This window comes from Calidris pugnax, unplaced genomic scaffold, assembly GCF_001431845.1.
Source record: "Calidris pugnax isolate Ruff unplaced genomic scaffold, ASM143184v1 scaffold4, whole genome shotgun sequence".
NCBI lineage: Eukaryota > Metazoa > Chordata > Aves > Charadriiformes > Scolopacidae > Calidris > Calidris pugnax.
Genome location: NW_015090781.1, coordinates 3,375,444 through 3,399,075, shown reverse-complemented (window position 1 = coordinate 3,399,075; position 23,632 = coordinate 3,375,444). Strand labels below are relative to the sequence as shown.

The 23,632-nt window shown below is 49.8% G+C and overlaps 1 protein-coding gene across 2 annotated transcripts in view; it reads right to left on the bottom strand.

The window, feature by feature from the left end:
* Positions 1-1,981: 1,981 nt before the first annotated feature.
* The window catches only part of SUFU (suppressor of fused homolog (Drosophila)), a 98,074-nt gene continuing 76,423 nt past the window's right edge, over positions 1,982-23,632 (bottom strand). For both annotated transcript variants that reach the window (XM_014959155.1, XM_014959164.1), the window contains exons 8-11: positions 22,666-22,800; positions 21,028-21,166; positions 5,831-5,899; positions 1,982-2,477 (exon numbers count right to left, since the gene is read on the bottom strand). In XM_014959155.1, coding sequence (XP_014814641.1) covers positions 2,388-2,477; positions 5,831-5,899; positions 21,028-21,166; positions 22,666-22,800 — 433 coding nt within the window. In that variant the 3' untranslated portion in view covers positions 1,982-2,387. The remainder of the gene's footprint in view (positions 2,478-5,830; positions 5,900-21,027; positions 21,167-22,665; positions 22,801-23,632) is intronic.

The following is a 23,632-nucleotide window of genomic DNA, read 5'->3' as shown; positions in this document are numbered from 1 at the left end:
CTTTTAATGAGAGCTAGCATCTGGAAACAAGGAAGAGCAGCCAGCAGCGTGGCAGCGGGCCAGCCCTGCTGCAGGCACCCCCCCGGCAACCTCGTACGAGAGCGGTCCACGGGCTACTGTTGGAGGATAGCTTTGGGGACAAATCTATAGTCACTGCCCCTCACCTTTCTCCCCACTGCCACAATCCTCTGGTTTGTTCATTATCTCTTGGGGGCACATCATTTTGGAAGCTGGACCAGCACATCATCCTGCCACTTCCTCGCCCACACTGTCCCCAGCACACACATCTAGAGGGCAGGAGAAGGGATGCTCGGTGCGAAGCAGGACAATGAGAAGTGGGCAAGGGATGCCACGGGTGAGTGCAGCCTGCCACGGCACAGCCCCCGCTCTGCCTGGCACACGCAGATTATCTCAAAGTTTGTTCTTTCACAGCAGGATTTTAAGACGATCCTCCGAGTTCAGACAAAAACGACAAAACTCATTTACATGTAAATTGCTTTCGTAGCTTTGCAGAAAAAAAGAAGGTTCTGCCGAGCGGTGTTGGACCCTGCATTTGGCCTGCCTTAAATTATAATATAACAACAATTATAATAATACAAATACTACTTTGTACACAAAGCACGCCCTCCCCTGCAAACCCTGGCATGCTTCGGTAGGTCCTACAGCCCTCTAGTCAATAATCACCCTCTCTGCACACAGAGACATTGAGTGACTTGCCTGAGGCCACAGAGGAATTCTGTAGCAAGTCCAAGGAAAGCTTTGTGGCTCCTAGCTCTGCTTCTTGACCAACATTAACCAGCCTCAAAATATATGCAAAAAAACATCAAAGCTGACCGTGCCAGGAAGAAATTAAATCAGAAAACAAACAGAAAAGCAACCCTGGGGTACTGTGAGGCCTCCTGGACTTTGCTGTTTGATCAGGGGAGTGAAGTGTTAAAAAGCTTTTGTTATACTTGTCTTAGGATCACACCGGCAATTGCGCATACATCACCCAGTTAGCTTGTAGGCAGAGAGGGGTGGAAGGGAAGCTGCACCTCCCCTGCCAAGGAGTGAAGAGTTGTCACCAAAAGACAATGGGGCAGAGGGAGGTTGGGGAAGACGCAGCAGGAAGGACCTGGGCAGCAGCAGGAGGTACAGCCTGTGGTGGGGACCAGCATCTCCACGCACAGACACAACCTGACCCTGCAGAGCCCATCTCCTCTGCACACCCACGTCTGCTCCGGGGAGGAAGCCAACAGGGATTTAGACAAGAGGGGCTTTTCAAACCGATTCAGGGTTCAAAGCTATCTGAAAGGAGGGATGGACGTCAGCACCAACAAGAGCCACCTCAGCCAGGCTAGAGGGGAAAATGGAGCTGCACCAGGGCACAACCCCGCTGGACCAGGGAGAACAGTTCGCTTTACTGAGGCTGAGTCTCCTCTCTGCTACGCCAGGGCAGTGGAGATCTCCATTTCATATGCTTTCAAGCAGCCCTCTGGAGCCCGCAGAGCTGCTGAAGTTGTCCCAGTGAACAAATGGTCCTTTCTAGCTCCTCAAATTCTGTACAATAGCAAGGAAAAAATACTTGACAGTATCTCTTTAAAGATAAACAGACTGTAAACAGGAGATCTCCCCCGCCCCGGTAGCTTTCTTCCTCCTGCTTGTGCAAAACCAGAGGTTGTGACCTTCCCTGGGGTTCAGGCACAAGGACAGGATGCGTGAGAATAAAGTTGCCTCTGTTTGCAGCGATACCATAGCTAATAGCACCAAGACCAACACTTAAAACATGCCTAATTTGAGGGCAGGGAGGATCTGGGTTTGTTTTTCTTGACTGAACTAGAAAGTTCATCTTTAAATCTGTTCAGCTTCAAGCATGTGAGCTTTTGGCCTCCTTTAAACAGGGGAAATACCATTCCGTTTCTGAAAAGAAAAAAAAAAAAATAGCACATGGAAGAACAGTTCTGCAGTCAGTAAAAGTTTGGCTAACAAAAGGACTCCAGAGTCACGTAAAGAACATTTAATCCATGGATTATAGGCTCGCACCTGGCAGAAACGCATGTGTAAATACAGGCGTGCAGAGCGTCTACACCCTGGGCTAAGGCAGAGGGGAGTTCTGTAGCTAGGAGAGAGAAAGGATTCTTACTACTAATTTTCATAGTTAAATATTTCTCACTCACACTCACACATACGCAGGCTATTCCCAGAGAGCTCAGCCTTGGGAAGGATAAAGGAAAAGGGCTCAGTTCGGTCTGGGCTGGTGCTGAGTAGCTCCTCTTCTGTTTGCAGTGGTTGTGCAGCAAACTCTTCTCTTTGCAGGCAGAGTTTTTACTGCATTAATTATCCTGTGAGTCACTGGGTAATGGACAGTAACTTGGCTCTCCCAGTTGTTAGGAGGGTGTAATTCAGCTCTAATGCAGCGGGTTGTCGAACACAGCATCTGGCAAGATGGAAACTTTCAGTTTCTTTTCAGGCCAGCTGTACTCCTTTGGAAGTTTAAACTGTAAGACAGTAAAGAGAACCAGTTAATGTATATCGCGGCAACCTGCACAGAAAAAAAAAAAAAAAAAACAACCCCAAAATCGTTTCAAAGGCACGCAGCTCCATGTTATTATTATTTTTTAAAACAAGAGGCCACTAAGAAAACATTTCCCCATCAGTATGTTTTGGACAGCAGTGGACATTAGATAATGTGGCCTGTGCCTTAGCTGCCAAAGTAAAGTTCTGAGATTTCAGCCTCAGCACTGTTTATTTCATCAGATGGATTCTGGAGGGTTTGTGTCCCCAACACCATTTCCCCTGCCCTATCTCTCTGAAAATTGGCAGCACAGGTATCTCCCCTCCTACCTGATCCCTTTCCTTTCATCTACCTGAGCCCCCTGAGCCCCCTGTTTGATTTAAAGGGAGACTTATGGCAGGTTTCTAACTCTGGCTTGTACCAGGTGGCACGTGGGGGAGCTTGCAAGGCTCTGCTGGGTGACAGGTTTGGAAATGGCCATCACCTCTGGGAGGACAAACTGTGCCACCCTGGTTTGGGGCAGCCAGCGTGCCTGAACAGCATTTCTGCTCCAGCCCTGCCCACCTCAGCTACAAAGGCTCCGTGGAGTGCCCGTACAATGCCCCATCTTCACACTGCCTGCTCAGGCTGTTTTGCAAACACAGATTGAAGCAGAGGGAACAGAGATTTTTTTGCCCCAGTCTGGTTTACACAGCACTGTGTCTGGCCAGTGTTTCCCAAACAAGGCAAGTGGACTGGTCCCGTCCTGATGTTGCTCCAGGGCTCCCCACCTCAGGCTGGGAAGTCACCCCAACGTCTCCAATCCCAACCATGACTGTGTGGGGATGGAGGACCACAGAGCATTACCACCAACCCTTCTCACAGCCACCTTTGGCCAGGGCCCGTGCATTCACACAGATCTCTCAAAAACAGCTCTGAGGGGGAGTGTGTGTGTGTGGAAGATGGGGGTGGAATCTCCTAGGCTACAGATCTGCCCCAGAGCTGGATGGCAACCAGTTCTGAACAAGCATTTCACGCAATCCCAGCGCCCAGACCGAGGGTCCAAAACCTGTGGGGGGAACAGATCTGGAAGCCAGTTTGCAGGATGAGTTTGTTTTTAAAACTCCCCTGCACCCACAGCTGTAGCACCACCTGACACCCTGAGGGGACTCCCAGGGAGAAGTCTCACCAGGATCCCACACCACCAGTGACAATTCAGAATATTTACAGATACAGTGGTCCTCTCCTAGGAGAGTCCTCAGACCAAGGCCAGCAGTGCCTGAAGCTTCCCAGGGGTTTCATGAATCAGAGTTGGTGCAAGGGGACAGTGACCTGAGTCATCCATCCTGCCATCCATCCTTCCATCCATCCCTTGATCCATCCATCCATCCATCCCTTGATCCATCCATCCATCCATCCATCCATCCATCCATCCAATTACTTGCATTTTTTCTTGAAAGCTCCCTGTTTCTGAAGGACATGAACACATGCCCAGTGGCAGGTTCCTGCTACAGGAGATCCCTTCAGCTGCCTGCTCTACAGCAAGGGCAGCTCTAACATGAATTTGCTCCTGACCTTGCTCCATCTGCAGCTGTGGACAAGGGTAACCTGCAGTTGGCAACCATTGCCCTTGGTATGCAGGGCTGGAGCTTCAGGGTCTGACCCACGATGTAGGGTCATGGCAGGAGGATCCTTTGGGTAGTGGCTACCATCCACTCCCACTCTTTCTCCTCTAGGAAACACAAACAGCCCAAGTCCCACTTAGGGTTGCTGTTTTTTTTAAACTCAAACCCTGTGTTGAGCTTGTACCATATAATCTAGTGACCCTACCCAGGGGATTCTTCTGAGTTCAATGCCTAGGGTATGTGAAAATCAGACTAAAGATACTCAGACAGATTATTTCACTTAATTTCACTTAACACAGGTGGCTCTTTATGCAGCAAAGGAAAGAGCTTCCTTGCAGAGCTTCGTTCTATCACACGGATATCATCAGCAACAGCCCGTGCTGCTGAGGAACGCCTTCAGTTGGCCCAAACTGGGATCCTGCAAGTTACAAATCCTTGGAGGAATCTGGATGCTGAAAGATCACATTTCATCCCAAGTATTTTCCTTTTTATAAACAGGAGTGGTTCCAAAGCAATCCTCACGGAGAAGTCATCCTTTGCATTTGTTTGTTTTTCAACTTTTTTAATTTAGCAAAGTCAGAGGAACTCGGGGCCGAGTGCCTGGTGGCTGTGCCAGGAGCTGCCATGCCCCTTGCCTCTGCCTCTCAGCGCAGAGCGAAGGAACACGAGCCATCCAAAGCCTTCACTAAAGGGCCTTCAAACCAAAGTGCTCCTGGGCCTCCATGTCACTAGTGAAAAGGAGCTTTGGATTAGATTTAACTGGCTAAAAGCTGGCCCGAAAGCCACTGCACAGCCAGCAATGTGCTCCCCTCGCTCACGCAGTGAAGAACACCCTGGCATTAAATCAACTCTGGATTAAACAATTAGAGCCCTGAGATTTTTCCTGGGGGAGGGGAGCAGGGCGAGGGATGGGAGGGCTGCTCTACCAGCCAACGAAAGTTTCTTTAGAGTCTGCAGGGAGCTGTAAAAAATGGGATTAAAAATATTACATGTCATTTCTACCACTGCTCTTTGAAGTCAAGCAGAATATTTATATGGCATGCATGGGAGACGGGGTGTTAAACGTTCCCCAGGAAGAGATCACATGGCAGGGGGAAGTTTAGCACCGCGCAGCAAAGCTTTATAGAGCTCCCTTGGCTGCTGCTATAACGCTCCCAGGCTGGTGATGGTCTTCTGCACGCTGTGCAGGGGCAGCAGGTGAAGGCCAAGTAGCAGATGTGAAAAAGCCCCCGTCTGTTCCCCGAACCCAAAAAATAGGAGGCACCTACAACAGATTGTTCAGCACTAAAGGTCTAAAGGTGCTGCCACCGCTTCCAGCCTTTCTGAAAGTGGGGAAGGTGATGTGCTTGGAGCTGCTGCCGAGGACACCACGCGTGGCATGGAGGACACCACGCGTGGCATGGAGGACACCATGCGTGGCATGGAGGACACCCCACCACCTGGCCCAGGGGCTGCACCGCTCAGATTCGGGGCGCTCAGATACCATATGGGGAAAGATGCTGGTGGAAAGGAAATGCTAAGCCTCCCTTAATACCCATCCCTGCCCTGTATTTCTTGCAAATCCTTCTCCCAGTGCCTTAGTTCACAGCAGATGGGAAGGTTTAGCAAAGCCTCGAGTCTACGGGGCAGGGCTGCAGCCTTGGGAGCGGAGGGGAGGATGAAAGGGAAGCTGCTGGATGGGCTGAGCTCTCTGGGACACTACATGGGAGATATGGGAATGACGCAGCCTTACTTCCTCTGGAGAATTCAGATCTTCCAAATCTTCCAGCATTCTCTCTACGAACTCTTCAGTCAATAGGATCTGCAAAGGAAATACAGTTACTTTATGCCTTCGCGGTCCTAGTTTTAGCTAATTGCCAAGAAACAGAACAACTTTTGCAGAGAGCAGACTGTACCAGCTCGCTCCTTCCCCCATGTCCTCCTTTCCCACAGCACAAAGGTTTGAGGGCAAGGAGCTCCTAACTTTGCTTCCCACCCCAACCACGGCAAAAAAAAAAAAAAAAAAAAAAAGTTAAAATTATACAGCAATCTTTTTTGACCCTCAATTATCTTCCTCAGTCTAAAATTAGAGGCTTGGCTTTAGACAGACAAGAGTGGGGAAGGAGGAAAAAGGGGTCAAGATAACAACTGTTGGAGAGACAGTGGGGGGACAGAGCCGCTTTCATCTGACCCATTGAAGTTGAGCTCACAGCTTAATGAGGGAATGGCAGCGCAGGAAGAGCCTGAGCCCTGGCACAAAGCTCTGGGGACGGGGAGGGCTCTGACCCCAGTTCAGAACCAGAACCACAATGAGATGCTGGCTACGGGAGGTGCTCCCAGAGGTGCCCATGGTAGGCACCTCCACGTCGTATCGCACGTGCCTGTCCCTCCTGCCTGAGCTGGGAAAGCTTTTGGTTCATCTCAAGGCCAGGCTGGCAAGCATGAAGATTAGGAAAACGGCTGTTGACGGGTCAAAATTCCCAGCTGGGGGCCACCAATTCACCTCCACGGAGCCCCCCAAGTCACACAAACCAGAGACACCGGGGGGGGGAGGTGGAAAGCAGCCCTGGGAATTCACGGGGAGGAACTGCCACCCTCTTTCAAAACCTCTGTGTGATAGCCAAAAGCAAACACGTCCTGCCTCTCCTCGCAGCGGCCGAAAAGGCCGGAGCTGCAGGCAGGCCAGCTGGCTTGGCAGAGGAGCAGAGACGGCGGCCGGTGCGGGACCAGGCAAACATCCCCACGCGGTGAGGGGGCGTTGGAGCAGCATTCCTGGGAGTTGGGTTGCAGCAGCATCCAGCCCATCATCCCCATTTCAGCCTACAGGTTTGTTTCTCCCCTTTCCTTCCTTCGCTCCACCCTTTCCTCTCTCTCTGGCATTGCTTTCCATCCTGAGGCCACCCCCATCCCCACGGCCCCTGTCTCACCCTTCTCTTCCCCTGTTCTCCCCAGCCACGAGCTCCGTGCTCACTCCCAGAGAAGGGACCACTCCAGCACCAGACACTGATGGAGCAAAGTGCCCAGCCCCACTGCCTTCCACCAGCCCCTCCAGCTCCTGTCTCAAAGAAGGACAGCCAGGCTGTCCCATCTCCGTGCTGGAAGCCACCTCCCATGCCCACCAGCTCCTTGGTGCCAGTAACATCAGCTGGGACTGAGTGATGGCCAGGATGCCATGGGCTATTCTGGCCAGTGGAAGCTGCTGGGGTCTATTTTGGTAACACACAAGCAGGGCTGCTGCACAGAAAGAGAAAGGGACTACTCTGGTCTCCCTTTCTTCCTTTGGTTGGCAAGAGAATCACAGAATCCCAGAATGCTATGGGATTGGAAGGGACCTCTGGAGATCAGCTAGTCCAACCCCCTGCCAAAGCAGGGCCACCCAGAGCAGGTTGCACAGGAACGTGTCCAGGTGGGGTTTGAATGTCTCCAGGGAAGGAGACTCCACCACCTCTCTGGGCAGCCTCTTCCAGGGCTCTGCCACCCTCACAGCAAAGAAGTTCCTCCTTATGTTTAGATGGAACATCTTATGGTCAAGTTTGTGCCTGTTCCCTCTTGTCCTGTCCCTGGGCACTACTGAAAAAAGACTGGCCCCATCCTCCTGACACCCACCCTTGAAATATTTATAGGTGTTGATCAGATCCCCCCTCAGCCTTCTCTTCTCCAGACCAAGAAGACCCAAGTCCCTCAGCCTTTCCTCATCAGAGAGATGCTCCGGGCCCCTATGAAAAAGATACTTGAAAACACCAAATCCAGACCTGAGAGCCTCCAGGTGTCTGCAGTTCTCTCCCTTTCAGCATTGCCACCCTCCTGCCATTGCACACAGGGAACGAGGGAACTGCAACTTCCCTTTCTCCACTACATTCCCCCCTTTTGCTTAATTTCAACCCGCAGCAGGCTCCAGGCCAGGGTTTACGACCCAGCTGCTCAGGATGGATGCAGGCACCTCCATCAGACCTCTCCGATCATACCCCCAGCCTGAACAAGCCCTGCTTCAGCCAGGAACTTGCTGCTTTGGACAGGACTCTGCAACCTGGCACCAATCTACGCCTGGCACGCCGAGAACCATCGCGCTGAGAGGCACAGCACCACCGCAAACCACCGCAGTCTCCTTGCAGGAGCCGGTGCCTATTCTGCCTGTTGAACTGGAGACACCCGTTCGTCGGCTGTTTTTGGGGAGGAGGAAGGAGGCAGGAGGGCGACCGGATGGCTCAGCTGGGGAGGAAGAGCCGGGGCTCCGCACGGAGCAGATCGGTTTCTGCGGAGGTGCAGCCCGTCGCCGGGGCGAGGGAATGAGAACAATTTGGCAGACATCAACAATCTACAGAGCAGCTGGAAAAAAAAAAAAAAAAAGGAGGAGGAATCGGTATTCACAGCGATCGGGCAAGGAGGAAAATGAATATTCAGCCATCCGCGGATGAGCAAAAATGCCAGAGGTTGGGATGGGTGAGAGAGCAGGAATGAGGAGCCGCAGCTTCGGCGGGGGGACGGGAAGACGAGCGCAGCAGGAAGACCCCCGGGCGCTCCCAAGGTGCCAGGGGCAGGATAGAAATGGGAACCACGTGTGCGAGGCAGCCAGCTGCTCCCAGGCTGGAGGAAAACAAGACAGAGTATGCAGGGATGAAAAAACAAGGGGTGGAGGGAGAGATGTCGGGGGGGGGACAGGTCAGGTCCCAGCTGAGCCAGACTCCCAGAGGAAGGACAAACCCATGAGGAGCACTGTGGATGGGACTGACCCGAGGTGCAAGCCCCTGAGATGGCTGAGCCCACCTGCAGCTCACTGCCCCTCTCAGTGAGTTTTGGTAATCCAGCTTAAAAAATAAAACCAACCCAAATTCCATTGATTCAGTGAGCTGAACTGGCTCCCTAAAGGGACTGAGAAGCAGAGTGGGAAAGGAGTCCACAGCTCAGCTGCCTGGTGGACCACGTTTGGGGATCAAAGCAACGGCAGCCTGCTCAGGAACGATCACAGTGCTGTTCTGCAAGCCCCGCACACAGAGTTAACTTTGGTGGAGGGCAGGCATCACAGGCTGCAATGACAAACTGCTGCAGTGACATTCACACAGTTGTGTCACTCAGAGCCTGTCCTTAACAGCCTGAGGCAGAAAAAAAACCCACCCCAAACTCTACTACCCCACGCTGCTGTGGGACCCACTCTCCTCCCTGGTCCAGAGAGGGGATTCTTCCACTTTGCTCTGCTCTGGTGAGACCTCACCTGGAGTATTGTGTGCAGGTCTGGAGCCCTCAATATAAGAAGGACATGGACCTGATGGAGAGGGTCCAGAGGAGGGCCACGAGGATGATCAGGGGGTTGGAGCACCTCTGCTACGAGGACAGGCTGAGGGAGCTGGGGTTGTTCAGCCTGGAGAAGAGGAGGCTCCGGGGAGACCTAATAGCAGCAACCCAGTACCTGAAGGGGCTACAGGGAGGCTGGGGAGAACCTGTTTAGAAAGGCCTGCAGTGACAGGACGAGGGGCAATGGCTTCAAGCTGGAGGGGAACAGATTTAGACTGGAGATGAGGAGAGGGTTCTTTCCTGTGAGGGTGGTGGAGCACTGGAACAGGTTGCCCAGGGAGGTGGTTGAGGCCCCATCCCTGGAGATATTCAAGGTGAGGCTCGACGAGGCCCTGGGCAACCTGGTCTAGTTGGGGGTGTCCCTGCTGACTGTGGGAAGGTCAGACTAGATGACCTTTGGAGGTCCTTTCCAGCCTGGACAACTCTATGACTCTATGACTCTATGAGAAGAAGGGAGTCTCCAAAGGGTGGGTGGAAGCAGCTGTGTCCCTTGGCACAGGAACCCATCACTCGAGCCCTCCCGAGGACGCAGGGGGAAGGCACATGCCCACAGCACATGGACTGCCAAAGAGGGGTTTGAAGTGAGAAGTGTTGTCACCCTAGATTGGCATCTGGACAAGATTTCTCCTCGTCGAAGCAGCCCAACCAGGCTGCCATCCCCACCTGCAATCAGCAAAACCACCTTCATGCTGGGGAGCGAGTCCCTGCTCCTACGGAAAAGCATGAGAATAAATCCAATCCCATCCCAGCTTCCCTCCCTCACTGTATTTCAGGTTTCCAGTTCTTGTAGCACGCCTGCTCCTGCACAGTATGATACCCCATTACATTAACACACACACGTTATATGTGCATGATATTAAAGGTGACATTCCCAGCAAATAAACATGACAGACTGCCATTGCTCTAGGCACCTAATTTAATTTCCTCTGGGATTTAAACCTTAGAAGCTCAAATTAAACAAATAGGCCCCCTTCACTTTATATTTCAGACCTGAATCTAGAGTTTTTCCTCTGATGCTGCGAACTGATCGTATCAACAGGACACTGCACAGAGATCACCATGATGCAGCAGCTTATTCCCTCCCCGAAGGAAACCACAGCCCCGCTGTCGTGCTGCAGCCGTGGGAGAAGCCGACGCAATGTGGAGGGCAAAGGAAGCCATCCCATGTGCAATGAACCCTCCTCTTCTCCCATGAAATCTCTCGGCTGGTGCTGAGGGAGCAAAGGAGGTCTCCCGAGCGGTGGTGGGTGTCCCGGGTGCCGCGGCGCTCGCAGGGCTGTGTTTTCCCAGCTCTGAGCAAACACGGCGGCCGGCCCAGCCTGCCGAGGCTGGTTACGGGGTGTAGCTCAGCCTTTGTGATGTCTGTTTGCAGTATGAACAGGGACCGGCCTCACCTACCAGCTGTGGGGATCTGAAACATCTCCTTCGGTGCTGCACGGTCCTGCTCGCACCAGGATCTCCCTGACCTGACCCAGACACCTGTTACCCCATTGCCAGCAGATCTACATTCCACTTGTTGTGTTCTTTGCAGCTGGGAAGTCATGCTGCAGATGTTTGGAAGACAACGACTAGTGAAAGGTAAGTCCCTGTCTTCCATCACACGTACCTACCACACAACCAAGGTCCCAGAGTCTGGGTTCTGACTACATTACTATGAGACACATGTGTCCAAACATGCTACAGGACACCAGGTTGGGCTGTCTCCTTCAGGTGGACGTGTTCAGGGATCACACACAGGGCTACATGCATGATGTCTCCCTCTCGTGGCAAGCCTCACCTGAGCTTGATGGAACCAACTTCTTACCTACAGGGCTTACCTACGGGTCAACCCATGGAGCGTGCACTGAAGCTTTCAGTGTTGAAGCTTTCATACCCGCAGAGAGTTGAGAAACCTGTACCGTGACTCGTTACAGGTACGCGGTGTCAGGTTGTATGAAAACAGGCAAGATCGAGAACATACACAAGGTCACGGGGCTCCAGATGAGCTCGGCTGACTTTGAAAGCAACCGGTGCTTAGTAAAACATTAAAGACTTTATAGTTGGCTTACAGGTACCAGCCCAGGGTTAACACCCCATCTCTCACTGTAGGGTACAACCCTACCATGAGGGCTTGAAGGTCTCAGGTCAGGAAAGGCTGGTTGGAGCCGGAGGTCACACCAATGTCACAAGTCTGGCACGGGTGGTGAGTCTTTGATCAAGGAAGACCCTCAGAAGCTGAGCTAGGAATGGAGCTGCAGCTCTGTCCTGCTTCAGGAAACAAATATGCTTTGTCCAGGGCAAGACACAAGCAATCAACCCAGGGACAACTAAACAGGTGCTTTTACTGACAATACCCAATTTTCTTGCCTACCTAGAAACAAACCAAACAATCCCACACTTTGCCCTAGTGCTTTGTTTGCACTAAACACTGCCACTCGCCTTTCTAGCAGGTTTGTCAAAGAAAGGGAACCAGGTTTTATTAGTTCTGGACTTAGTACAGAGCTGGCTCGCATGGCTCAGGCAGAGAAGGTGGGGACCCATTGCAATAAACCCCTGTGAAACCATCCCAACCCTTCTAAGAAGCTGCTCATCCATCCGGGTGCTATGCCTGGAATGGGTGGAGCAGTTGCGCCCTCAGCCACGTGTCCTCTGTTACATCTGCAAATATCCAGCAACTTTTAGGAGCCCTTTGCCCTAAAAAATGTTTCAGCTTAATTCCTGGGGACAGCACAGCAAACGGTGAAGTGCATCAGCATTTCCCACTGAAACTCAACATTGATGAACCATGCTTTGGGCCACAAGCATCCCCCAGCCCATCTCTCTGCTCTCCCCTTGGCTTGAAGAGTCTTTTGACTCTTTCAGTGGTGTCCAGGGACAGGACAAGAGGGAACAGGCACAAACGTGAACATACATAAGAAGTTCCACCTAAACAAGAAGAGGAACTTCTTTGCTGTGAGGGTGGCAGAGCCCTGGAAGAGGCTGCCCAGAGACACGGTGGAGTCTCCTTCTCTGGAGACATTCCAACCCCACCTGGACACGTTCCTGTGCAACCTGCTCTGGGTGGCCCTGCTTTGGCAGGAGCTTGGACTAGATGATCTCCAGAGGTTCTTTCCAACCCATATCATTCTGGGATTCTGTAAGAGGTTCAGGGCAGAAGCCTGGTCACTGCATCTTTCTACGTCACTTCCAGCCCTGACACTGTCTGAGGAGGTCACCTTTCCGCCTGACTCCACCACAGCTCTCCTTACGGCCTCAAAGGTACCAGAATTGCAACAAACACCTTTGATGGGAAATTCCACTGTTGCTCTTCCAGGAGATTCACAGCCCTCTTTGTAAAGGAAAAACATCCACTCATGGATGCCTCGGGGACCCTATTGCTTCACACCATGATGTTACAATCCCAGAAGAGGAAGTACACGATGACGCTGAAAGATTTTGACCTTGTGGGATCTCTCCATGACATTCCTAACTACAAGGCTGATCCCGAGGACCTGGGCTCCTCAGAGCCCAGCCTGACAAGATCTGTCTTTTGGGCAAGGTTGCTCTGAGTGAACACAATGTTTGGGTCAGTTGGGGAGAGGGCTGACAAGGGAGCCAAGACAACGGGCAACACCAATTCTATCAGAGTGAAAAAGCAAAGGAAGAACAGGCATTTCAGGGAATGCTTCAAGTGGGTGGAAGAAAACCTACACAAAGGAGGAAAAATGTAGTTTGAGGAGCAAGGGAGGGGCATTAAGTGCCAGGATAGTTAGTCGGCTTAAGAAGGATGAAATAACTTGACTCATCTAAAACTAGCCTGGACAAAGTCCTAAAGAACATGCTGCAGGAGAGTTGATACAGGGAGGATCGTGATGACCTAACGGGACATTTCCACCCTGGTGTAAGTTTCTTCCAGTGTCTCATTCAGCAGTGAGAAATAGGAACACAAAAGGATAATGCAGTAAGGTTTTGGGGAGCGTTTGGAGAAGACGATAAACTTACTGGCAAAACATTAGCTTAGACTTCCTAGACCTGCTCAAGAATTTTGGGGGAAGTCACCCAAAAGACTCTGGAAAAATTTTTTTCTTAGGGCAGATGCACAAAATTGCTTTGGAGAAGAGCAGGTTGCAGTTATACACAACTTAAACCTGTTTGTGGGCACTGTCCTTAACTCACCATGCCAGGCATAACACATCTATTCAAGTCTGAGGAGACCAAAACCCAATCCCTATCCCTTCAAGAGAGGACTCAACCCATAGCTGCCACTTACAAGCCAACATCTCCAGCACCAGAGTTGCTTTGAACCTCTGCTGCTGCCATTATGCCAATGTGCATAAATGATTTAACATGTGGTATAGCAGAGAGAAGAACCAGATGTGCTCATTTCCAGGGGAATGTCCTAACTCTACTGGAACAGAGTCATTCTCTTGTGCTCTGTGTCTCTGTGACTAATTCAGTGTTTTATACGATGTGGAACAACTCCAATTGGATGAGCTGAGGAAGAACCGAAATACCCGATAGTTGGGGGTGCCCACAAAGCCAAGGAGTAGAAATTGGGGTTCAAATTAAAGGGAAGGAATAAAATACGAGTTTCTCATCCTATGTGTTTTTTTTCTTTCTCAAATGTTTATTACAGAAGGCAAAACTTCTAACAACTCCAGCTCCATTCTGCAAAACTAGATTTTTTTTCCTCTTTTTATTGAAGAAAACCTTCTATTTCTGGTTTCATTCAACACAAAAAGGATTTTTTTCTTTTTTTTTTAAAGCTTTTGGTCTCTTTAAGGCTTTTGTTTCAGCAAGAAAAACTTAAAATATTTAAAGATTGGGCTCAGCCCGATCTTCTTTCCCAGATTTTTCACTTAGGTTGCCAAACCAAAAAAGAACGGATCATCCCCCGTGACCCTGCTCCCAGCAATGCCCCCCGCCACGACTGCCAGCACAGATAGTGCATGTCGATAGCTCCTGGATGCTGGATGCTTCCCGCAGCCTCCACGCACCCATCCTGCCTACGGGCACATTTCACATTTTCTACGAGAAGTTTGACCTTGCTGTCCTAAGCCTCAACTTATTTTTCCATGCTGGATGCCTCAGTTATGATTTTTTATTTTTTAAAAAGGTTTTTAGGGGAAAAGGAATCAAGTTACCTCAGAGAGGTGTTTTGGAAAAAGTATTTTTTTGACAGTACTAACAAATGTGTATGATTGTTTTGATGAGAAGCACCAGAACTACCCCTTATGAGGAGGGTGATGAAGATTAGCAAAAAAAGTGCTCTGAAGGTCAAGGGAAAGTCTTCCCCCTGATTGTGAAAATGCCTCGCCAGGTCAGAAGACTCTGAAAGTCACTGTTTGTCCAAAGCCTGTCAGAGAAAGGCAGAAAAATGTACTGAAGAGCTGTTTTTCATCGAGCACGTCCCAGCCCAAGGCAGCTCTGCCCCAAACCCAGGGCAGAGGTAGTGAAGGAGTAGTTTTCCCTCTGATCATTCCTCCGAGCAGCGAGGGATTGCTATGGCACCAGGCACACCAGGACTAAAGGCAGGGAAACTCTCCAGCCCTCTCAGCATTTCTGCTGGAAGCCAGGCCCGTGTGGAGGAGGAGGAGGAGAAGGAATTTGCCAACTTGACTGAAAAGGGAGGAGAGGAAAGCAGAGACGGGCCAGGACGAGGGGAAGGCAGAGACACAGAAAAACAGGATGGAGGGCAGATCAGAGGCCAAAGCCAGAGGTGAGACAAAGGGCAGGGAGAGTGGAGGAGAACCCCATTTCCACAGCCTCAGTGTCCACACACTGTCTGCAGGACCTTGCGAACCGAATGGCGTGGGAGGCGAGCAAAGAGCATCCTACAGCATCCTCCATCCTGCATCCTACAGCATCCTCCATCCTGCATCATCCTCCATCCTGCATCCTACAGCAGTGGCTGGTTCCGAGGGATAATACCCCACCACTGCCACGAGCTCCTCAGCTCACGTTGAGACACACACCTTGTGCTGAGAATCAGAAGGTGCCAACCACAAATGAACCACAGCCTCCATCTCCCTAACAGCACTCCTTCTGAAACACAGTAAATCACCTGGAAAAAAAAAATACACCAAACATACATCTTCTACACTCAGAGACGAGGGAGGCTGGGCATACAGAGCTTTGGAAATGGCTGTGCAGGGCTCGCCTGCCCCATGCTAACTCGGCCCCAAAACAAATCTGCAGTGGCCGCATCGCCCGCCGTTCTTCTCCCATGAGACCTCTGCCCTGCTCAGTCCTCAGGAGAGTTCTGCTCACCAAATGCAGCCTTAGTCATCATTTCTCTTCGTTCTCCTTCACGTTGTTTTCCAGTTCCCTCCTACTCTCTTCCCCTTTATTCAGTCCTCTCCATCCGACTGCTGCCAGCGTGGATTACATCGGAAGAACCTCGTCCTACTGTCCCCACCACTCTCGCAGCCTCTGACGTGCTCAGCCTTCCTGCAAGGCAGGGAAGAGCTCCTCGCCATGCAGCAGGAGGGGGAGGGAGGCTAAAAGAAGCTGAGAGACCTAACAAAGTCACAAGAGAAAAACCAGCAAGAGCAGGGAGCCCTCGGCTCCCAGTCTGACCTCTTACCCCGGAGAGATCCCGTCTCTCCTGACCGGCAAGGATGAATGTTAATCTCTTCCTGAAATTGTTTCTGGTGTTCATCTGTGGAGCTGGAATGCTTGGCAAGCACTGAATTAATCTTCATGGGGTGACTGGAAGAAGGTTTTACTGAACAGACGGAGGGAAATTAGTGAAGAGAAAACTGAGTCTGAAGGTCCACTTCTTGCAGGTGCCCATCTCATGGCTTACAGGTCCCCATTTCCCAGCCCACTCAGTGGTGGGTACAGGGGTATCTGCAGGGGAATCCCTCCCGGCCTCCTCGTGCCACTGGGAACACAGACCAGACCTCGAGGTGGCCATCCAGAAAACAAGGAACACAAACTCACTTGCCACCTGGGAACATTTCAGCTTAAGACTCTGGGGAAGAAGAGAGTAGGAGAGGCAGGGGCAGGATCCAGTTCTCAGGGGCAGCATTTAACAGGCTTTGTCGTGAGACTGTTGTGGTCTTTCTGCAACTACCTGCCTCATTCACTGCACAAACGAAGTGGAAGTCCTATAGGCAGGAGTCTACTTTACTCCACACTCCTGATCCATCCCCCAGACGCGCTGCATCTCTGTACACTGAAAGAGGCAGGCATGCTTTGTGAAAAATACATATCTCACCCTTCAATTAAATGTAGTATCAAAACACACACGTGTAACAGAGACAAGGCTAAGTGCAGAGGTATTTCTTAAATTCTGTGTGCTAGATTTTGCAGTTAACGAGGACTCTTTAACGATAGGTTTGTTTTTACTGCACTGTATTGGCTCGTATGTCAGAGTCTGCAGCAATATCTGATGCATAACATGTACGTTGCACATGATCAAAGACTTGAGTGTCACCTTCTCCCCTAGAACAATGACTGCCTAAAGCAGCAGGAGCAGAAATTATCTAAAGGTAGTGTTAAATAAACCTCCTTCTCCCCTCTGGGGAGAGTAAGCAGTCCAGGTGAGCAAGGTAGGAGGGGAGAAGAGTCTGCTTTGTGCTAGACGGGCAGAGAGCTCCACATAAAAGCAGAGGAGCTTTGCAGAAGCATGTCCTGACTCCCATCACTGGAGACTTAATGATGGTAATTCCCAAAGGATGATGCATGCTGACAGGCTTTGACACAAACTACCCCAGGATAATATTAATATGTATTAAAGGCTCAGGCAACTTTATTGGGACGGGCTTGATCAGTAACACATTTCAACAGTGTCTCTATCATCTGCCAGAACATAAGTAAGGGAGGGAGGGAGGGAGGGAGGACACACGCACAACCTCACCTTGCTTTGGGCAGGTTTCAGAGACAAACAAGGTCGGTCTGTGATGAACGGCACGCTTGGCACAGCTCAGACGTTGGACCAAGAACCTTGGACACTCCACCACGAATACAAATGTGGCTGTGGGGCAGTTAATGTCAGAGTCTGCCTGCACGACCAGCATCCTTAACCCTCCATCACGGGGGCCACACAACCCTCCTCCGTGCATCTGGAACATCTACTACCCCTTGGAAAGGAGAGGAGAGGTGCTCAGGAGGCAGCGTGGGGGCTCCGCTGTCACAGCTCTGGGGGAAGGGGGAGTGGAAGAAAGAGCCGAGGAAGCCTTTGATCATGTGTAATGTTAATGCAAGTGTTACACGTCAGAGACTTTGCCAGGGTAACTAGCATATAAACAGGAGCCTAGTGTTAACAAGGAGGACTTCTTGAATATGTTTGTACGTTTCTGAGTCAAAGCAATTTCCCTATTCAACAATACATGACACAGCGGAAGAAGTTCAGAAATAAACCAGCCTGACATGCTTAGACCTTTAATAGAATTTAGCTTCTTAGAACTAATTAAATGTTACTTAAATGGCAAAAAAAATATTTAAAAAAAAAAAAAAATTCAAATCCTTGGGAAAGGTGCCAATTTGACAGCTCTGGAGAATGAAATAATCTAATCATCCCCAGAGCATGGGCAGCAGCAGGACAGGCTTCCCCTACTAACATGCCTTGAATGTGACCTGGAAAGACTGTTGATAGAAATGGGGCGTTCAATCTCCGTGGTCTAATGACTCCTTGCTTTTTCTGCTGAGGCTGCTAAAACGGCTCCCGCCGAGTCCCAGCTGCGGTGGCGATACGGACACCTGGCTGGTGGGAATGGTGCTGGGACCTGCCAAACTCCTGTCATCTGCTAACCCTCTGCTGGAGCCCAGCGACTCTCAGCTCATTGCTCAGCCCGGGCTGATAGACTGTGCAGCAGCTCTCCTGCCTCTCCCACCTTGGACACGCTCCACTCCAGCCCACCAGATGTAAACAGGAGGTACTGTGTTTAGTCTGCAGGTTTGGGCTTCCACTGTACCAAAGCTCAGGCTTAAGAGAAGCCACCCTCTGGCTGCTGCAGAGCTGAGGCCAGGATTTTTCAACCACTTATTCACAGAATCATAGAATGGTTTGGGTTGGAAGGGACCTTAAAGATCACCCAGTTCCACCCCACCTGCCCTGGGCAGGGACACCTCCCACCAGACCAGGTTGCTCCAAGCCCCATCCAGCCTGGCCTTGAACCCCTCCAGGGATGGGGCAGCCACAGCTTCTCTGGGCAACCTCTTCCAGGCTCTCACCACCCTCACAATAAAGAAGTTCCTTCTAATATCTAATCTAAATCTCCCCTCTTTCAGTTCAAAACCGTTACCCCTCTTCCTACCACTACAATCCTTCATAAATTTTGCCTTTCTTCTTAAAAACTAAAAGAGAAAGATCCTATCCTAACTTAAGCCACTCTGGCTGGTAGATTTCTATGAGAATATGATGAAAATAAAATAGAATGGCATTGCTGATTTAGTCAAACTTAAAATTATTCTTTAAAGTGAAAAGTTTCCAAATTAATTTCAACCTAGAGAACAATTAAAATTTAGATCCGGGTGCAAAATAAGAACACGGGATATAGCTTAGCTTTTGGGCAACCATAAAAGTGTAGCAGTACTGTGCTCACTAACTAGGGGAAAAACTGGAAAGCAAGAGAAACAAAGCCATAAAATATTAACCTGGAAACATAACCATTGCATCAAAGCTATACCGACTCAGGAAAACGTAAGCACGTCTTGATATTAAGCAGTGGGCTAACAATTTGTCCCCTAAGAGAGGGGAAAAAGTCCACGGGAGGAGATGCTGACTATCTCTCTTCTTCTCCACGGTCCCTCCATTTATACTTGTCTGTGCAAGGAGCCCCTGCATTGCAGTGATCTGCTTTCAGCCGCCAACTCTCCTCGGAGCTCCTCGCTCTGCCTGGGGTCCCAAGTGAGGGAGGAGGAAAATCCTCTCTGGGCCTCGCTGTGAAAAGCTTTGCAGGGTTTGCCAACTCGGCCAGCCCAGGCTGCGAGGGACTAAACCAAACACACAGCTCGCCTCCTTGGAAATTTGATGATGATGCACCACAACTTCTTTTCCTTCTGAAGCAAAGCCACATGAACCTCCCTCCTCCGCTCCCACCACCACAAGGGACTGCTGAGCACGGATCAAGCCTCCCATCGCACATGAAGCCAAGAGCCTCAGACACTCCCACATGTATCTCACACAACCCGGTGCTCCTCCTCTTGTCCCAGGCTGCTTTCAGCCTCCTCTTCCTCCCCCACCCAGTCTGTCCTCCTTCATTCTCATCCCAGGACAGGCCAGGAGCCAGCAGCAGAGCTGGGCACCTCAGATGAGAAGATCCAAGAAGTTGACCTTGTGTAGGAGACAAGCCAGGGAACTGGCTTCTCCCTACTGTTCAGAAACCAGCAGTTCTCCACCTTCCCCTCCCACCTACTCCAAAAACCTTCCCGAATTTTCAGCACCAAACTAACAGGCAAGGCAGCCACCAGGTTCCTAAGGGTTAATACTAGTTACACGTCTGAATGGTGACTCCTGCCATTCTTCACCGTTTAGAGGTTACCTGGCTTCTCTACATATCAATACCTTTGGAGATGTGATGTAAATGCAAACAAACACTCTTTATGTTTGGAGTTAACACAGTCACAAGATCCTGTGTATGGTGTGTTGGCAAGCTGCAGGAACCAACAGCAAACGACCCACCCTTAAACCTGACCCTTGGCTGTTAATCATTACAGGAGCCCTGCACTTTCCAGTCCCTACAATCGAAGCACGCAAGCTCTTTGAAAATCCCTCCACACCAGGCGACTCCAGCCAAGATCAGCTCCTTTGCAAGTCGTACAGATTTCAAGGTATGATGTCCTCCAGACGTATGAATAGGGGCAGTGGAATGCCTTGAAAACAAGTCACTGGAAGGTTAACTGCAGCGCTGCAATGCTAGAAGAACCCTACAAAGGGGAGGGGAGACAGGAAAGCCCCAGTAACAGTGAAGGCAGGGACGTACTGCATGCGTATAGCTCCTCAGAGACAGGCTTTTCTGTATAAACACATTCCCCAAAGCTTTTTTTTTCTTTTCTTTTTTTTCTTTTCGCAATATGTTTATAACCATGAAGAAATTCAAGGTTAGAGCAGCGCTACGCCACCGAATCATTAGTGCATCGCTGCTCCGTGGGGCTGACCCCGCACCACCAAGCAGATGGGGACTTTCCGAGGAAAATCTGTGATACAGAAAAAAAAAATCTGGGTGCAGAAAACGTGTGGGTGCTTCCAGCAATAATGAGCTTTTGTCAAAGAATCAGTAAGAAAGAGGTCAAACTGAAAGAAGCCGTGCTCTCCTGGTGGGGATGATGTAAAAGGGAGAGCTTGGCTCTGCAGGATCGCGGTCCCACAGCTTTCTAGCTCTTCCACCCTGGCTCCATTCTTGTTTAGGTCATTCCACTCTGCCTCCCCAAATTCCTTTCTGGAAGAAATCAAGAGTAAATACAGCCTGTAAAGTGTTCGCTGACTCCAGGAAATGGACACTACTGTATTCACAGATGATTTTTGAACTTTCCAGCCCCTGCTTATCCATTGCAGTTCCATTAACATAAATAGTAACAGTTCACCATTCGTTTTTGAGCCCCTACGTACTGAAAATATTACGCAAGAGCTATGAGAGATGTTGCAGTAGAAAACACATGTTTGTTACACTTTTAAACCCCATAAGCCCTTCGCAGGATCCTTTTTAGGACACAGTAAAGGAGGAAAGGGGAGAAAAAGGAAGGAGGGTCTCTCACTTGTAACCAGGGTCCGTGCGCTGCATAGGGGTGCTCTTCTGTTGCAAAGGCTCCTTCTACTCCCGTTGATACAAACGTGATTGCTGTGTCCCCTGTAATACTTTTATATGTAAAGTGCCGTCCGTGTAAGAGCCTTCCCCTGGGGAATAAAACATATGTTTGTGAACCCAGAGGGTGGGAGCAGCGTTCAACAGAATAATGAAGATATATCACTATAGCTTCTGCCGTCAGCTTGGGAAACCATTTTGAAGGCAGCAACTCTTAATTTTTCAGGAATATATGAATGATTTGAGCCACAAAGCAGGTCACAAGCCTCCTTCTGAGGCAGGAAGACCCCCTTAATGTCAGGGCCTTGTTACAGAACTAGAATACATCTAAATCCCCACGGCACGCCTGTCCCCACGATGAGGGGCTGATGTGTGTAAGGGCAGGGGACTGCCAGTCTGTCAGTGAGATGAAAACTGCAAAAGAGAATCCAGATGCCACATCATGTGGGAATATGAAGATGCATTTCTAATCAGGCTCATGGGTAGGGCCAAATTTACCTACTGTGACAATGCCAAGTCATCCATTGCCCTGGTGCTTGACAAATGTAACCTGCAGTACTTAAGCAAACACCTACAAAAATATACATACACGACCATCTATGGTATCACTTCCCCTTTTTTCCTTCAGTGCTTTCCACAGGGAAAATCATGGCTCCAGTATTTAGGCTCAGAGAATACGTGACAGGCACGCATGGCTCCCAACATGCAAGGGGGAGAACTTCAGGTAAGATATATAGTGCCTAAAAGAGTCATAGGTGCTTGATGAGTTACTGTTGGTCAGGAGAGTAACTGATCTGGGCTGTGGTGACTGATCAGGACAGACTGTTCACATATTTGTGATGTAAAATAAAATACATTTCTCAACAGGCACAGGCGAGCGTGCACCTGCTGATGCTGACTCTGATACCACAGACACATAACTCATTAAGCTAAAATAACTCAATCACCTGCAATCATTTTGTCTCTACCCCACAGTTCATCTTTATGTGAAAGACTACATTTGCCAGAGGTATTTTTAAAAATAGCTCTGACTGAAATTGTGGAAACCTAGAAAAGTCACTTAGGGGTGGTACATACAGTCTGAACCTTCAGAAGACAATGTGCAGAGTACGCACATAATGTTTTGTTCCTTCGGTCATGTAAGTGACATAATTTATCTAAAAAACACGCTTGCATGCATAAACTGATTGCAAACAGGCTTTGCACAACCGCTCGTATCTGAGCCCATAAGCCAGAATTAACCACTTAAAGGATTTCTTTGACAGAATATGTTAAGGCATCCCTTCTTTATCACAAAGTTGCCAGCATCAGACTAATAAAAACAGCCCTCTACTAACCCTGTCCTGTTTCAGCACTCAAAATACACTGGAGAACTTAAAAAGAACGAGAAACAATCTCACCATGATGAACACACATGCAAAGAATCATCTGTTTCTAATGTGTTTTGGCAAAATATCTCCTCTCTGGCCTTTAAAGACCCATTGCATGCATGTCTGTATGGTGAAACACCGCCACAAGGCAAAGGCAGCGTGTTAGCACAAGCTGAGGAGGGGAAGAGGAGGAGGAGGAGGAGGAGGAGGGCTTCGCTCACCTTAGACAGAGGGGAATGAGAGCTCCGGACTCCTGGTTGAATTTCAGGTGTACGCTCTCCAGCTGCCGGGTGCGGATTAGCTCGTGGGGGATGATAGCTGCTGAGCTCTCGCTTTCTAAACTGTCCTTACGGCTTCTAAGAGAAGAGACAAAACGCAGATATTTAGGATCCCAGGGCTGTGGGTTATTTCTGCCACCTTTCAGAGCGATGGTACGAATACTGAAGGACAAGGGAGCAAACTGTTAGGACGACACATCTGAGTTTTCATCTCCCCTACGAAGACTCAGCCTCCCTCAGACTACCAGACTACCAGCGCCTTGATTTGATCTTCACCTTGATTTGATGACCTGGGATCTGAATTGCTGCATACACGTGGTGCATCCCTTCCCCATCCCTTCCCTACACTCTCCAAAACCCCAAACCACTATAAAATGGCTTGGAAGAATTACCAGGTGTGCCCTCCCTCCTGTATCTGCTTTATCTTCACAATTTTTTAGGCAGTGGCCGCAGGAAAGCATTGTCCAGTCTCTTTAGCCCTTTCTTGAATGTCTTTTAGGTCTGAGGTGTCCCTACAATTGTCTTCAGATCATTTATTTGCACAGTCCAACCAAAAGGTTTGGAGAACCCTCTGCTTCCACCAGTATCAAGTGCAAGAGCCAGAAGATGGACTCTACATGTGATGAGCAGGACATCCACAGACTGGTTTCCCTTGTAAGTCCGGCTGCTTTAAGACAGTGCAGCTTTGCTTTCCTGTTCATTCATTTCTGCAAGACCAGCACATTGTGGAGCTACGACTAAAGGTTATGTTCTTTTATGATTAGGAACTTTGCCAGACAGAATCCTCTAGATAATCAAACCAGTGTATCTCAAAATACTTGACCATAAACACTTTATATGTTCAAAGAGCATCAGTGTGATCCCTTACTTGATAGTCCAGCACAAAGAAGGAAGGATGTGGGGGGGGGGG